Source organism: Lepisosteus platostomus, chromosome 5 (assembly GCF_059453375.1).
Source record: "Lepisosteus platostomus isolate fLepPlt1 chromosome 5, fLepPlt1.hap1, whole genome shotgun sequence".
NCBI classification, from domain to species: Eukaryota; Metazoa; Chordata; class Actinopteri; order Semionotiformes; family Lepisosteidae; genus Lepisosteus; species Lepisosteus platostomus.
This window is the reverse complement of record NC_142615.1, coordinates 70,037,455-70,054,397: the sequence shown is the minus strand read 5'-3', so window position 1 is coordinate 70,054,397 and position 16,943 is coordinate 70,037,455. Positions and strand designations below refer to the sequence as shown.

Below are 16,943 nucleotides of genomic sequence, written 5' to 3'. Positions count from 1 at the left end.
CACAACACACAACACAGAGGAGCACCAGTCATCGTCCACCTCATAGCGGCTGTACAGAGCAGCTGGACAGGACAGAGAGGACAGAGTGACTGCAGACACAACACACAACACACAACACAGAGGAGCACCAGTCATCGTCCACCTCATAGCGGCTGTACAGAGCAGCTGGACAGGACAGAGAGGACAGAGTGACTGCAGACACAACACACAACACACAACACAGAGGAGCACCAGTCATCGTCCACCTCATAGCGGCTGTACAGAGCAGCTGGACAGGACAGAGAGGACAGAGTGACTGCAGACACACAACACACAACACAGAGGAGCACCAGTCATCGTCCACCTCATAGCGGCTGTACAGAGCAGCTGGACAGGACAGAGAGAGGACAGAGTGACTGCAGACACACAACACACAACACAGAGGAGCACCAGTCATCGTCCACCTCATAGCGGCTGTACAGAGCAGCTGGACAGGACAGAGAGAGGACAGAGTGACTGCAGACACACAACACACAACACAGAGGAGCACCAGTCATCGTCCACCTCATAGCGGCTGTACAGAGCAGCTGGACAGGACAGAGAGGACAGAGTGACTGCAGACACACAACACACAACACAGAGGAGCACCAGTCATCGTCCACCTCATAGCGGCTGTACAGAGCAGCTGGACAGGACAGAGAGGACAGAGTGACTGCAGACACAACACACAACACACAACACAGAGGAGCACCAGTCATCGTCCACCTCATAGCGGCTGTACAGAGCAGCTGGACAGGACAGAGAGGACAGAGTGACTGCAGACACACAACACACAACACAGAGGAGCACCAGTCATCGTCCACCTCATAGCGTCTGTACAGAGCAGCTGGACAGGACAGAGAGGACAGAGTGACTGCAGACACACAACACACAACACAGAGGAGCACCAGTCATCATCCACCTCATAGCGGCTGTACAGAGCAGCTGGACAGGACAGAGAGGACAGAGTGACTGCAGACACACAACACACAACACAGAGGAGCACCAGTCATCGTCCACCTCATAGCGGCTGTACAGAGCAGCTGGACAGGACAGAGAGGACAGAGTGACTGCAGACACACAACACACAACACAGAGGAGCAACAGTCATCGTCCACCTCATAGCGGCTGTACAGAGCAGCTGGACAGGACAGAGAGGACAGAGTGACTGCAGACACACAACACACAACACAGAGGAGCACCAGTCATCGTCCACCTCATAGCGGCTGTACAGAGCAGCTGGACAGGACAGAGAGAGGACAGAGTGACTGCAGACACACAACACACAACACAGAGGAGCACCAGTCATCGTCCACCTCATAGCGGCTGTACAGAGCAGCTGGACAGGACAGAGAGGACAGAGTGACTGCAGACACACAACACACAACACACAACACAGAGGAGCACCAGTCATCGTCCACCTCATAGCGTCTGTACAGAGCAGCTGGACAGGACAGAGAGAGGACAGAGTGACTGCAGACACACAACACACAACACAGAGGAGCACCAGTCATCGTCCACCTCATAGCGTCTGTACAGAGCAGCTGGACAGGACAGAGAGGACAGAGTGACTGCAGACACACAACACACAACACAGAGGAGCACCAGTCATCGTCCACCTCATAGCGGCTGTACAGAGCAGCTGGACAGGACAGAGAGGACAGAGTGACTGCAGACACACAACACACAACACACAACACAGAGGAGCACCAGTCATCGTCCACCTCATAGCGTCTGTACAGAGCAGCTGGACAGGACAGAGAGAGGACAGAGTGACTGCAGACACACAACACACAACACAGAGGAGCACCAGTCATCGTCCACCTCATAGCAGCTGTACAGAGCAGCTGGACAGGACAGAGAGGACAGAGTGACTGCAGACACACAACACACAACACACAACACACAACACAGAGGAGCACCAGTCATCGTCCACCTCATAGCGGCTGTACAGAGCAGCTGGACAGGACAGAGAGAGGACAGAGTGACTGCAGACACACAACACACAACACAGAGGAGCACCAGTCATCGTCCACCTCATAGCGGCTGTACAGAGCAGCTGGACAGGACAGAGAGGACAGAGTGACTGCAGACACACAACACACAACACACAACACAGAGGAGCACCAGTCATCGTCCACCTCATAGCGGCTGTACAGAGCAGCTGGACAGGACAGAGAGGACAGAGTGACTGCAGACACAACACACAACACACAACACAGAGGAGCACCAGTCATCGTCCACCTCATAGCGGCTGTACAGAGCAGCTGGACAGGACAGAGAGGACAGAGTGACTGCAGACACACAACACACAACACAGAGGAGCACCAGTCATCGTCCACCTCATAGCGTCTGTACAGAGCAGCTGGACAGGACAGAGAGGACAGAGTGACTGCAGACACACAACACACAACACAGAGGAGCACCAGTCATCATCCACCTCATAGCGGCTGTACAGAGCAGCTGGACAGGACAGAGAGGACAGAGTGACTGCAGACACACAACACACAACACAGAGGAGCACCAGTCATCGTCCACCTCATAGCGGCTGTACAGAGCAGCTGGACAGGACAGAGAGGACAGAGTGACTGCAGACACACAACACACAACACAGAGGAGCAACAGTCATCGTCCACCTCATAGCGGCTGTACAGAGCAGCTGGACAGGACAGAGAGGACAGAGTGACTGCAGACACACAACACACAACACAGAGGAGCACCAGTCATCGTCCACCTCATAGCGGCTGTACAGAGCAGCTGGACAGGACAGAGAGAGGACAGAGTGACTGCAGACACACAACACACAACACAGAGGAGCACCAGTCATCGTCCACCTCATAGCGGCTGTACAGAGCAGCTGGACAGGACAGAGAGGACAGAGTGACTGCAGACACACAACACACAACACACAACACAGAGGAGCACCAGTCATCGTCCACCTCATAGCGTCTGTACAGAGCAGCTGGACAGGACAGAGAGAGGACAGAGTGACTGCAGACACACAACACACAACACAGAGGAGCACCAGTCATCGTCCACCTCATAGCGTCTGTACAGAGCAGCTGGACAGGACAGAGAGGACAGAGTGACTGCAGACACACAACACACAACACAGAGGAGCACCAGTCATCGTCCACCTCATAGCGGCTGTACAGAGCAGCTGGACAGGACAGAGAGGACAGAGTGACTGCAGACACACAACACACAACACACAACACAGAGGAGCACCAGTCATCGTCCACCTCATAGCGTCTGTACAGAGCAGCTGGACAGGACAGAGAGAGGACAGAGTGACTGCAGACACACAACACACAACACAGAGGAGCACCAGTCATCGTCCACCTCATAGCAGCTGTACAGAGCAGCTGGACAGGACAGAGAGGACAGAGTGACTGCAGACACACAACACACAACACACAACACACAACACAGAGGAGCACCAGTCATCGTCCACCTCATAGCGGCTGTACAGAGCAGCTGGACAGGACAGAGAGAGGACAGAGTGACTGCAGACACACAACACACAACACAGAGGAGCACCAGTCATCGTCCACCTCATAGCGGCTGTACAGAGCAGCTGGACAGGACAGAGAGGACAGAGTGACTGCAGACACACAACACACAACACACAACACAGAGGAGCACCAGTCATCGTCCACCTCATAGCGGCTGTACAGAGCAGCTGGACAGGACAGAGAGGACAGAGTGACTGCAGACACACAACACACAACACAGAGGAGCACCAGTCATCGTCCACCTCATAGCGTCTGTACAGAGCAGCTGGACAGGACAGAGAGGACAGAGTGACTGCAGACACACAACACACAACACAGAGGAGCACCAGTCATCGTCCACCTCATAGCGGCTGTACAGAGCAGCTGGACAGGACAGAGAGGACAGAGTGACTGCAGACACACAACACACAACACAGAGGAGCACCAGTCATCGTCCACCTCATAGCGTCTGTACAGAGCAGCTGGACAGGACAGAGAGGACAGAGTGACTGCAGACACACAACACACAACACACAACACAGAGGAGCACCAGTCATCGTCCACCTCATAGCGGCTGTACAGAGCAGCTGGACAGGACAGAGAGGACAGAGTGACTGCAGACACACAACACACAACACACAACACACAACACACAACACACAACACACAACACACAACACACAACACAGAGGAACACCAGTCATCGTCCACCTCATAGTGTCTGTACAGAGCAGCTGGACAGGACAGAGAGGACAGAGTGACTGCAGACACACAACACACAACACACAACACAGAGGAGCACCAGTCATCGTCCACCTCATAGCGGCTGTACAGAGCAGCTGGACAGGACAGAGAGGACAGAGTGACTGCAGACACACAACACACAACACAGAGGAGCACCAGTCATCGTCCACCTCATAGCGGCTGTACAGAGCAGCTGGACAGGACAGAGAGGACAGAGTGACTGCAGACACACAACACACAACACAGAGGAGCACCAGTCATCGTCCACCTCATAGCGTCTGTACAGAGCAGCTGGACAGGACAGGGAGGACAGAGTGACTGCAGACACAACACACAACACACAACACACAACACAGAGAAGCAGGACCCCAGCTCTGTCTTACCTTCCTCCACCTCGCTCCCCGAACTCAGCCACTCTCTCACAGCACGAACCCCCTCCTCCGTCAGCACCTTGGGGTACCTGTCACAGCCAGAGGTCAAAAAGGGGTCCCCAACAGGCCTCCCGCCAAACCCCACTTATCCCGGCATGACCCAGAGAGCAGAGAGTCTCAGTGTGTGTCTCAGGGTGTGAGCTGTGTGTGTCTCAGGGTGTCTGTGTGTGAGCTGTGTGTATCTCAGTGTGTGCTGTGTGTCTCAGGGTGTCAGGGTGTGTGTCTCAGGGTGTCTGTGTGTGTCTCAGTGTGTCAGGGTGTGTTGTGTGTGTCTCAGTGTGTCAGGGTGTGTTGTGTGTGTCTCAGTGTGTCAGGGTGTGTTGTGTGTGTCTCAGGGTGTCAGGGTGTGAGCTGTGTGTGTCTCAGTGTGTGCTGTGTGTGTGTGCTGTGTGTGTCTCAGGGTGTCTGTGTGTGTCTCAGGGTGTCTGTGTGTGTGTGCTGTGTGTGTCTCAGGGTGTCAGGGTGTGTGTGCTGTGTGTCTCAGGGTGCCTGTGTATTGTGTTGTGTGTGTCTCAGGGTGTCAGGGTGTGTGTGCTGTGTGTCTCAGGGTGTCTGTGTGTGAGCTATGTGTGTCTCAGTGTGTCAGGGTGTGTTGTGTGTCTCAGGGTGTCTGTGTATTGTGCTGTGTGTGTCTCAGGGTGTCTGTGTATTGTGCTGTGTGTCTCAGGATGTCAGGGTGTGTGTGCTGTGTGTCTCAGGGTGTCTGTGTGTGAGCTGTGTGTGTCTCAGTGTGTGCTGTGTGTCTCAGGGTGTCAGGGTGTGTGTGCTGTGTGTCTGTGTGTCAGGGTGTGTGTGCTGTGTGTCTCAGGGTGTCTGTGTATTGTGCTGTGTGTGTCTCAGGGTGTCAGGGTGTGTGTGCTGTGTGTCTCGGGGTGTCTGTGTGTGAGCTGTGTGTGTCTCAGTGTGTGCTGTGTGTCTCAGTGTGTCAGGGTGTGTGTGCTGTGTGTCTCAGGGTGTCTGTGTATTGTGCTGTGTGTCTCAGGATGTCAGGGTGTGTGTGCTGTGTGTCTCAGGGTGTCTGTGTGTGAGCTGTGTGTGTCTCAGTGTGTGCTGTGTGTCTCAGTGTGTCAGGGTGTGTGTGCTGTGTGTCTCAGTGTGTCAGGGTGTGTGTGTTGTGTGTCTCAGGGTGTCTGTGTATTGTGCTGTGTGTGTCTCAGGGTGTCAGGGTGTGTGTGCTGTGTGTCTCAGGGTGTCTGTGTGTGAGCTGTGTGTGTCTCAGTGTGTGCTGTGTGTCTCAGTGTGTCAGGGTGTGTGTGCTGTGTGTCTCAGTGTGTCAGGGTGTGTTGTGTGTCTCAGGGTGTCTGTGTATTGTGCTGTGTGTGTCTCAGGGTGTCTGTGTATTGTGCTGTGTGTGTCTCAGGGTGTCAGGGTGTGTGTGCTGTGTGTCTCGGGGTGTCTGTGTGTGAGCTGTGTGTGTCTCAGTGTGTGCTGTGTGTCTCAGTGTGTCAGGGTGTGTGTGCTGTGTGTCTCAGTGTGTCAGGGTGTGTGTGTTGTGTGTCTCAGGGTGTCTGTGTATTGTGCTGTGTGTGTCTCAGGGTGTCTGTGTATTGTGCTGTGTGTCTCAGGATGTCAGGGTGTGTGTGCTGTGTGTCTCAGGGTGTCTGTGTGTGAGCTGTGTGTGTCTCAGGGTGTCTGTGTATTGTGCTGTGTGTCTCAGTGTGTCAGGGTGTGTGTGCTGTGTGTCTCAGGGTGTCTGTGTATTGTGCTGTGTGTCTCAGGATGTCAGGGTGTGTGTGCTGTGTGTGTCTCAGTGTGTGCTGTGTGTCTCAGTGTGTCAGGGTGTGTGTGCTGTGTGTCTGTGTGTCAGGGTGTGTGTGTTGTGTGTCTCAGGGTGTCTGTGTATTGTGCTGTGTGTGTCTCAGGGTGTCTGTGTATTGTGCTGTGTGTCTCAGGATGTCAGGGTGTGTGTGCTGTGTGTCTCAGGGTGTCTGTGTGTGAGCTGTGTGTGTCTCAGTGTGTGCTGTGTGTCTCAGGGTGTCAGGGTGTGTGTGCTGTGTGTCTGTGTGTCAGGGTGTGTGTGCTGTGTGTCTCAGGGTGTCTGTGTATTGTGCTGTGTGTGTCTCAGGGTGTCAGGGTGTGTGTGCTGTGTGTCTCGGGGTGTCTGTGTGTGAGCTGTGTGTGTCTCAGTGTGTGCTGTGTGTCTCAGTGTGTCAGGGTGTGTGTGCTGTGTGTCTCAGTGTGTCAGGGTGTGTGTGTTGTGTGTCTCAGGGTGTCTGTGTATTGTGCTGTGTGTGTCTCAGGGTGTCTGTGTATTGTGCTGTGTGTCTCAGGATGTCAGGGTGTGTGTGCTGTGTGTCTCAGGGTGTCTGTGTGTGAGCTGTGTGTGTCTCAGGGTGTCTGTGTATTGTGCTGTGTGTGTCTCAGGGTGTCAGGGTGTGTGTGCTGTGTGTCTCAGGGTGTCTGTGTATTGTGCTGTGTGTCTCAGGATGTCAGGGTGTGTTGTGTGTGTCTCAGGGTGTCTGTGTGTGAGCTGTGTGTGTCTCAGTGTGTGCTGTGTGTCTCAGGGTGTCAGGGTGTGTGTGCTGTGTGTCTGTGTGTCAGGGTGTGTGTGCTGTGTGTCTCAGGGTGTCTGTGTATTGTGCTGTGTGTGTCTCAGGGTGTCAGGGTGTGTGTGCTGTGTGTCTCAGGGTGTCTGTGTGTGAGCTGTGTGTGTCTCAGTGTGTGCTGTGTGTCTCAGGGTGTCAGGGTGTGTGTGCTGTGTGTCTGTGTGTCAGGGTGTGTGTGCTGTGTGTCTCAGGGTGTCTGTGTATTGTGCTGTGTGTGTCTCAGGGTGTCAGGGTGTGTGTGCTGTGTGTCTCGGGGTGTCTGTGTGTGAGCTGTGTGTGTCTCAGTGTGTGCTGTGTGTCTCAGTGTGTCAGGGTGTGTGTGCTGTGTGTCTCAGTGTGTCAGGGTGTGTGTGTTGTGTGTCTCAGGGTGTCTGTGTATTGTGCTGTGTGTGTCTCAGGGTGTCTGTGTATTGTGCTGTGTGTCTCAGGATGTCAGGGTGTGTGTGCTGTGTGTCTCAGGGTGTCTGTGTGTGAGCTGTGTGTGTCTCAGTGTGTGCTGTGTGTCTCAGGGTGTCAGGGTGTGTGTGCTGTGTGTCTGTGTGTCAGGGTGTGTGTGCTGTGTGTCTCAGGGTGTCTGTGTATTGTGCTGTGTGTGTCTCAGGGTGTCAGGGTGTGTTGTGTGTGTCTCAGGGTGTCTGTGTGTGAGCTGTGTGTGTCTCAGTGTGTGCTGTGTGTCTCAGGGTGTCAGGGTGTGTGTGCTGTGTGTCTGTGTGTCAGGGTGTGTGTGCTGTGTGTCTCAGGGTGTCTGTGTATTGTGCTGTGTGTCTCAGGATGTCAGGGTGTGTGTGCTGTGTGTCTCAGGGTGTCTGTGTGTGAGCTGTGTGTGTCTCAGTGTGTGCTGTGTGTCTCAGGGTGTCAGGGTGTGTGTGCTGTGTGTCTGTGTGTCAGGGTGTGTGTGCTGTGTGTCTCAGGGTGTCTGTGTATTGTGCTGTGTGTGTCTCAGGGTGTCAGGGTGTGTTGTGTGTGTCTCAGGGTGTGTGTCTCAGGGTGTCTGTGTAATGTGCTGTGTGTGTCTCAGGGTGTCAGGGTGTGTTGTGTGTGTCTCAGGGTGTGTGTCTCAGGGTGTCTGTGTAATGTGCTGTGTGTGTCTCAGGGAGTCTCACCTGAACTGCAGGAGTCTCAGGAGCAGGTCATTTCCTCTGTTGGACATGATGTCTTCTGGACCCCTGGAGGAGAATCAGAGCCCACTGGGTTAGTCTAACCCAAACCCTGTCACACGCAGGGACAGGAGGAGACACAGAGGAGCTCCTGGGACAGGAGGAGACACAGAGGAGCTCCTGTCACATGCAGGGACAGGAGGAGACACAGAAGGACAGTTTCACTCACGTAGTCGTGATGATCTCATCTCTCGTTCTGCGAATGAGCAAAACTGGACCCTGATACCTGCAGAGGACAAGATACAGATCTTACAAACCACACAGGGACAGAGCAGAGCAGTGTGACAACCCGCAGTATCGATCACAGAGACAGAGCAGAGTGACAACCCGCAGTATCGATCACAGGGACAGAGCAGAGTGACAACCCGCAGTATCGATCACAGAGCAGAGCAGAGTGACAACCCGCAGTATCGATCACAGGGACAGAGCAGAGTGACAACCCGCAGTATCGATCACAGAGCAGAGCAGAGTGACAACCCGCAGTATCGATCACAGGGACAGAGCAGAGTGACAACCCGCAGTATCGATCACAGGGACAGAGCAGAGTGACAACCCGCAGTATCGATCACAGGGACAGAGCAGTGTGACAACCCGCAGTATCGATCACAGAGACAGAGCAGAGTGACAACCCGCAGTATCGATCACAGAGACAGAGCAGAGTGACAACCCGCAGTATCGATCACAGAGACAGAGCAGAGTGACAACCCGCAGTATCGATCACAGGGACAGAGCAGAGTGACAACCCGCAGTATCGATCACAGGGACAGAGCAGAGTGACAACCCGCAGTATCGATCACAGGGACAGAGCAGTGTGACAACCCGCAGTATCGATCACAGGGACAGAGCAGAGTGACAACCCGCAGTATCGATCACAGGGACAGAGCAGTGTGACAACCCGCAGTATCGATCACAGAGACAGAGCAGAGTGACAACCCGCAGTATCGATCACAGAGACAGAGCAGAGTGACAACCCGCAGTATCGATCACAGAGACAGAGCAGAGTGACAACCCGCAGTATCGATCACAGGGACAGAGCAGTGTGACAACCCGCAGTATCGATCACAGAGACAGAGCAGAGTGACAACCCGCAGTATCGATCACAGGGACAGAGCAGAGTGACAACCCGCAGTATCGATCACAGGGACAGAGCAGAGTGACAACCCGCAGTATCGATCACAGGGACAGAGCAGTGTGACAACCCGCAGTATCGATCACAGAGACAGAGCAGAGTGACAACCCGCAGTATCGATCACAGAGACAGAGCAGAGTGACAACCCGCAGTATCGATCACAGAGACAGAGCAGAGTGACAACCCGCAGTATCGATCACAGAGACAGAGCAGAGTGACAACCCGCAGTATCGATCACAGGGACAGAGCAGAGTGACAACCCGCAGTATCGATCACAGGGACAGAGCAGTGTGACAACCCGCAGTATCGATCACAGAGCAGAGCAGAGTGACAACCCGCAGTATCGATCACAGAGCAGAGTGACAACCCGCAGTATCGATCACAGGGACAGAGCAGAGTGACAACCCGCAGTATCGATCACAGGGACAGAGCAGTGTGACAACCCGCAGTATCGATCACAGAGACAGAGCAGAGTGACAACCCGCAGTATCGATCACAGAGCAGAGCAGAGTGACAACCCGCAGTATCGATCACAGGGACAGAGCAGAGTGACAACCCGCAGTATCGATCACAGGGACAGAGCAGAGTGACAACCCGCAGTATCGATCACAGGGACAGAGCAGAGTGACAACCCGCAGTATCGATCACAGGGACAGAGCAGAGCAGAGTGACAACCCGCAGTATCGATCACAGGGACAGAGCAGAGCAGAGTGACAACCCGCAGTATCGATCACAGGGACAGAGCAGAGTGACAACCCGCAGTATCGATCACAGGGACAGAGCAGTGTGACAACCCGCAGTATCGATCACAGGGACAGAGCAGAGTGACAACCCGCAGTATCGATCACAGGGACAGAGCAGAGTGACAACCCGCAGTATCGATCACAGGGACAGAGCAGAGTGACAACCCGCAGTATCGATCACAGAGACAGAGCAGAGTGACAACCCGCAGTATCGATCACAGGGACAGAGCAGTGTGACAACCCGCAGTATCGATCACAGGGACAGAGCAGAGTGACAACCCGCAGTATCGATCACAGAGCAGAGCAGAGTGACAACCCGCAGTATCGATCACAGAGCAGAGCAGAGTGACAACCCGCAGTATCGATCACAGAGCAGTGTGACAACCTGCAGTATCGATCACAGAGACAGAGCAGAGTGACAACCCGCAGTATCGATCACAGGGACAGAGCAGAGTGACAACCCGCAGTATCGATCACAGGGACAGAGCAGAGTGACAACCCGCAGTATCGATCACAGAGCAGAGCAGAGTGACAACCCGCAGTATCGATCACAGGGACAGAGCAGTGTGACAACCCGCAGTATCGATCACAGAGACAGAGCAGAGTGACAACCCGCAGTATCGATCACAGGGACAGAGCAGAGTGACAACCCGCAGTATCGATCACAGAGACAGAGCAGAGTGACAACCCGCAGTATCGATCACAGAGACAGAGCAGAGTGACAACCCGCAGTATCGATCACAGGGACAGAGCAGAGTGACAACCCGCAGTATCGATCACAGGGACAGAGCAGAGTGACAACCCGCAGTATCGATCACAGGGACAGAGCAGAGTGACAACCCGCAGTATCGATCACGGGGACAGAGCAGAGTGACAACCCGCAGTATCGATCACAGAGCAGAGCAGAGTGACAACCCGCAGTATCGATCACAGGGACAGAGCAGAGCAGTGTGACAACCCGCAGTATCGATCACAGAGACAGAGCAGAGTGACAACCCGCAGTATCGATCACAGGGACAGAGCAGAGTGACAACCCGCAGTATCGATCACAGAGACAGAGCAGAGTGACAACCCGCAGTATCGATCACGGGGACAGAGCAGAGTGACAACCCGCAGTATCGATCACAGAGCAGTGTGACAACCCGCAGTATCGATCACAGAGACAGAGCAGAGTGACAACCCGCAGTATCGATCACAGGGACAGAGCAGAGTGACAACCCGCAGTATCGATCACAGGGACAGAGCAGAGTGACAACCCGCAGTATCGATCACAGGGACAGAGCAGAGTGACAACCCGCAGTATCGATCACAGGGACAGAGCAGAGTGACAACCCGCAGTATCGATCACAGGGACAGAGCAGTGTGACAACCTGCAGTATCGATCACAGAGCAGAGCAGTGTGACAACCCGCAGTATCGATCACAGGGACAGAGCAGAGTGACAACCTGCAGTATCGATCACAGAGACAGAGCAGAGTGACAACCCGCAGTATCGATCACAGAGCAGAGCAGTGTGACAACCCGCAGTATCGATCACAGGGACAGAGCAGAGTGACAACCCGCAGTATCGATCACAGAGACAGAGCAGAGTGACAACCCGCAGTATCGATCACAGGGACAGAGCAGAGTGACAACCCGCAGTATCGATCACAGAGACAGAGCAGAGTGACGACCCGCAGTATCGATCACAGAGCAGAGTGACAACCCGCAATATCGATCACGGGGACAGAGCAGAGTGACAACCCGCAGTATCGATCACAGAGACAGAGCAGAGTGACAACCCGCAGTATCGATCACAGGGACAGAGCAGTGTGACAACCCGCAGTATCGATCACAGGGACAGAGCAGTGTGACAACCCGCAGTATCGATCACAGGGACAGAGCAGAGTGACAACCCGCAGTATCGATCACAGGGACAGAGCAGAGTGACAACCCGCAGTATCGATCACAGAGCAGAGCAGAGTGACAACCCGCAGTATCGATCACAGGGACAGAGCAGAGTGACAACCCGCAGTATCGATCACAGAGACAGAGCAGAGTGACAACCCGCAGTATCGATCACAGGGACAGAGCAGAGTGACAACCCGCAGTATCGATCACAGGGACAGAGCAGAGTGACAACCCGCAGTATCGATCACAGAGCAGAGCAGAGTGACAACCCGCAGTATCGATCACAGAGCAGAGCAGAGTGACAACCCGCAGTATCGATCACAGGGACAGAGCAGAGTGACAACCCGCAGTATCGATCACAGGGACAGAGCAGAGTGACAACCCGCAGTATCGATCACAGGGACAGAGCAGAGTGACAACCCGCAGTATCGATCACAGGGACAGAGCAGTGTGACAACCCGCAGTATCGATCACAGAGACAGAGCAGTGTGACAACCCGCAGTATCGATCACAGGGACAGAGCAGAGTGACAACCCGCAGTATCGATCACAGAGCAGAGCAGAGTGACAACCCGCAGTATCGATCACAGGGACAGAGCAGAGTAACAACCCGCAGTATCGATCACAGGGACAGAGCAGAGCAAAGTGACAACCCGCAGTATCGATCACGGGGACAGAGCAGAGTGACAACCCGCAGTATCGATCACAGGGACAGAGCAGAGCAGAGTGACAACCCGCAGTATCGATCACAGAGCAGTGTGACAACCCGCAGTATCGATCACAGGGACAGAGCAGAGTGACAACCCGCAGTATCGATCACAGGGACAGAGCAGAGTGACAACCCGCAGTATCGATCACAGGGACAGAGCAGTGTGACAACCCGCAGTATCGATCACAGGGACAGAGCAGAGTGACAACCCGCAGTATCGATCACAGGGACAGAGCAGAGTGACAACCCGCAGTATCGATCACAGAGCAGTGTGACAACCCGCAGTATCGATCACAGGGACAGAACAGTGTGACAACCCGCAGTATCGATCACAGAGACAGAGCAGAGTGACAACCCGCAGTATCGATCACAGGGACAGAGCAGTGTGACAACCCGCAGTATCGATCACAGAGACAGAGCAGAGTGACAACCCGCAGTATCGATCACAGAGCAGTGTGACAACCCGCAGTATCGATCACAGGGACAGAGCAGAGTGACAACCCGCAGTATCGATCACGGGGACAGAGCAGAGTGACAACCCGCAGTATCGATCACAGGGACAGAGCAGTGTGACAACCCGCAGTATCGATCACAGGGACAGAGCAGAGTGACAACCCGCAGTATCGATCACAGGGACAGAGCAGAGTGACAACCCGCAGTATCGATCACAGGGACAGAGCAGTGTGACAACCTGCAGTATCGATCACAGGGACAGAGCAGTGTGACAACCCGCAGTATCGATCACAGAGCAGAGTGACAACCCGCAGTATCGATCACAGGGACAGAGCAGAGTGACAACCCGCAGTATCGATCACAGAGACAGAGCAGAGTGACAACCCGCAGTATCGATCACAGAGACAGAGCAGAGTGACAACCCGCAGTATCGATCACAGGGACAGAGCAGTGTGACAACCCGCAGTATCGATCACAGGGACAGAGCAGAGTGACAACCCGCAGTATCGATCACAGAGACAGAGCAGAGTGACAACCCGCAGTATCGATCACAGAGACAGAGCAGAGTGACAACCCGCAGTATCGATCACAGGGACAGAGCAGAGTGACAACACGCAGTATCGATCACAGGGACAGAGCAGAGTGACAACCCGCAGTATCGATCACAGAGCAGAGCAGAGTGACAACCCGCAGTATCGATCACAGGGACAGAGCAGAGTGACAACCCGCAGTATCGATCACAGGGACAGAGCAGAGTGACAACCCGCAGTATCGATCACAGAGCAGAGCAGAGTGACAACCCGCAGTATCGATCACAGGGACAGAGCAGAGTGACAACCCGCAGTATCGATCACAGAGACAGAGCAGAGTGACAACCCGCAGTATCGATCACAGAGACAGAGCAGAGTGACAACCCGCAGTATCGATCACAGAGACAGAGCAGAGTGACAACCCGCAGTATCGATCACAGGGACAGAGCAGTGTGACAACCCGCAGTATCGATCACGGGGACAGAGCAGAGTGACAACCCGCAGTATCGATCACGGGGACAGAGCAGAGTGACAACCCGCAGTATCGATCACAGGGACAGAGCAGAGTGACAACCCGCAGTATCGATCACAGAGCAGTGTGACAACCCGCAGTATCGATCACAGGGACAGAGCAGTGTGACAACCCGCAGTATCGATCACAGAGACAGAGCAGAGTGACAACCCGCAGTATCGATCACAGGGACAGAGCAGTGTGACAACCCGCAGTATCGATCACAGAGACAGAGCAGAGTGACAACCCGCAGTATCGATCACAGGGACAGAGCAGAGTGACAACCCGCAGTATCGATCACAGGGACAGAGCAGAGTGACAACCCGCAGTATCGATCACAGAGCAGAGCAGAGTGACAACCCGCAGTATCGATCACAGGGACAGAGCAGAGTGACAACCCGCAGTATCGATCACAGGGACAGAGCAGAGTGACAACCAGCAGTATCGATCACAGAGCAGTGTGACAACCCGCAGTATCGATCACAGGGACAGAGCAGTGTGACAACCCGCAGTATCGATCACAGAGACAGAGCAGAGTGACAACCCGCAGTATCGATCACAGGGACAGAGCAGAGTGACAACCCGCAGTATCGATCACAGAGCAGTGTGACAACCCGCAGTATCGATCACAGAGACAGAGCAGTGTGACAACCCGCAGTATCGATCACAGGGACAGAGCAGAGTGACAACCCGCAGTATCGATCACAGGGAAAGAGCAGAGTGACAACCCGCAGTATCGATCACAGAGCAGAGTGACAACCCGCAGTATCGATCACAGAGCAGAGTGACAACCCGCAGTATCGATCACAGGGACAGAGCAGAGTGACAACCCGCAGTATCGATCACAGGGACAGAGCAGAGTGACAACCCGCAGTATCGATCACAGAGCAGAGTGACAACCAGCAGTATCGATCACAGGGACAGAGCAGTGTGACAACCCGCAGTATCGATCACAGGGACAGAGCAGAGTGACAACCCGCAGTATCGATCACAGGGACAGAGCAGAGTGACAACCCGCAGTATCGATCACAGGGACAGAGCAGAGTGACAACCCGCAGTATCGATCACGGGGACAGAGCAGAGTGACAACCCGCAGTATCGATCACAGGGACAGAGCAGAGTGACAACCCGCAGTATCGATCACAGAGACAGAGCAGAGTGACAACCTGCAGTATCGATCACAGGGACAGAGCAGAGTGACAACCCGCAGTATCGATCACAGAGACAGAGCAGAGTGACAACCCGCAGTATCGATCACAGAGACAGAGCAGAGTGACAACCCGCAGTATCGATCACAGAGCAGAGTGACAACCCGCAGTATCGATCACAGAGACAGAGCAGAGTGACAACCCGCAGTATCGATCACAGAGCAGAGTGACAACCCGCAGTATCGATCACAGAGACAGAGCAGAGTGACAACCCGCAGTATCGATCACAGGGACAGAGCAGTGTGACAACCCGCAGTATCGATCACAGGGACAGAGCAGAGTGACAACCCGCAGTATCGATCACAGAGACAGAGCAGAGTGACAACCCGCAGTATCGATCACAGAGACAGAGCAGAGTGACAACCCGCAGTATCGATCACAGGGACAGAGCAGAGTGACAACCCGCAGTATCGATCACAGGGACAGAGCAGTGTGACAACCCGCAGTATCGATCACAGAGACAGAGCAGAGTGACAACCCGCAGTATCGATCACAGAGACAGAGCAGAGTGACAACCCGCAGTATCGATCACAGAGACAGAGCAGAGTGACAACCCGCAGTATCGATCACAGGGACAGAGCAGTGTGACAACCCGCAGTATCGATCACAGGGACAGAGCAGAGTGACAACCCGCAGTATCGATCACAGGGACAGAGCAGTGTGACAACCCGCAGTATCGATCACAGAGACAGAGCAGAGTGACAACCCGCAGTATCGATCACAGAGACAGAGCAGAGTGACAACCCGCAGTATCGATCACAGAGACAGAGCAGAGTGACAACCCGCAGTATCGATCACAGGGACAGAGCAGAGTGACAACCCGCAGTATCGATCACAGGGACAGAGCAGAGTGACAACCCGCAGTATCGATCACAGGGACAGAGCAGAGTGACAACCCGCAGTATCGATCACAGGGACAGAGCAGAGTGACAACCCGCAGTATCGATCACAGGGACAGAGCAGAGTGACAACCCGCAGTATCGATCACAGAGACAGAGCAGAGTGACAACCCGCAGTATCGATCACAGAGACAGAGCAGAGTGACAACCCGCAGTATCGATCACAGAGACAGAGCAGAGTGACAACCCGCAGTATCGATCACAGAGACAGAGCAGAGTGACAACCCGCAGTATCGATCACAGGGACAGAGCAGAGTGACAACCCGCAGTATCGATCACAGGGACAGAGCAGTGTGACAACCCGCAGTATCGATCACAGAGCAGAGCAGAGTGACAACCCGCAGTATCGATCACAGAGCAGAGTGACAACCCGCAGTATCGATCACAGGGACAGAGCAGAGTGACAACCCGCAGTATCGATCACAGGGACAGAGCAGTGTGACAACCCGCAGTATCGATCACAGAGACAGAGCAGAGTGACAA

General features: G+C 54.2%; 1 protein-coding gene across 1 annotated transcript in view; it reads right to left on the bottom strand.

The window, feature by feature from the left end:
• The window catches only part of abhd16a (abhydrolase domain containing 16A, phospholipase), a 55,653-nt gene that overhangs the window by 1,230 nt on the left and 37,480 nt on the right, over nucleotides 1-16,943 (bottom strand). The window contains exons 15-17 of the mRNA XM_088631801.1: nucleotides 8,560-8,616; nucleotides 8,337-8,399; nucleotides 4,640-4,716 (exon numbers count right to left, since the gene is read on the bottom strand). Coding sequence (XP_088487927.1) covers nucleotides 4,640-4,716; nucleotides 8,337-8,399; nucleotides 8,560-8,616 — 197 coding nt within the window. The remainder of the gene's footprint in view (nucleotides 1-4,639; nucleotides 4,717-8,336; nucleotides 8,400-8,559; nucleotides 8,617-16,943) is intronic.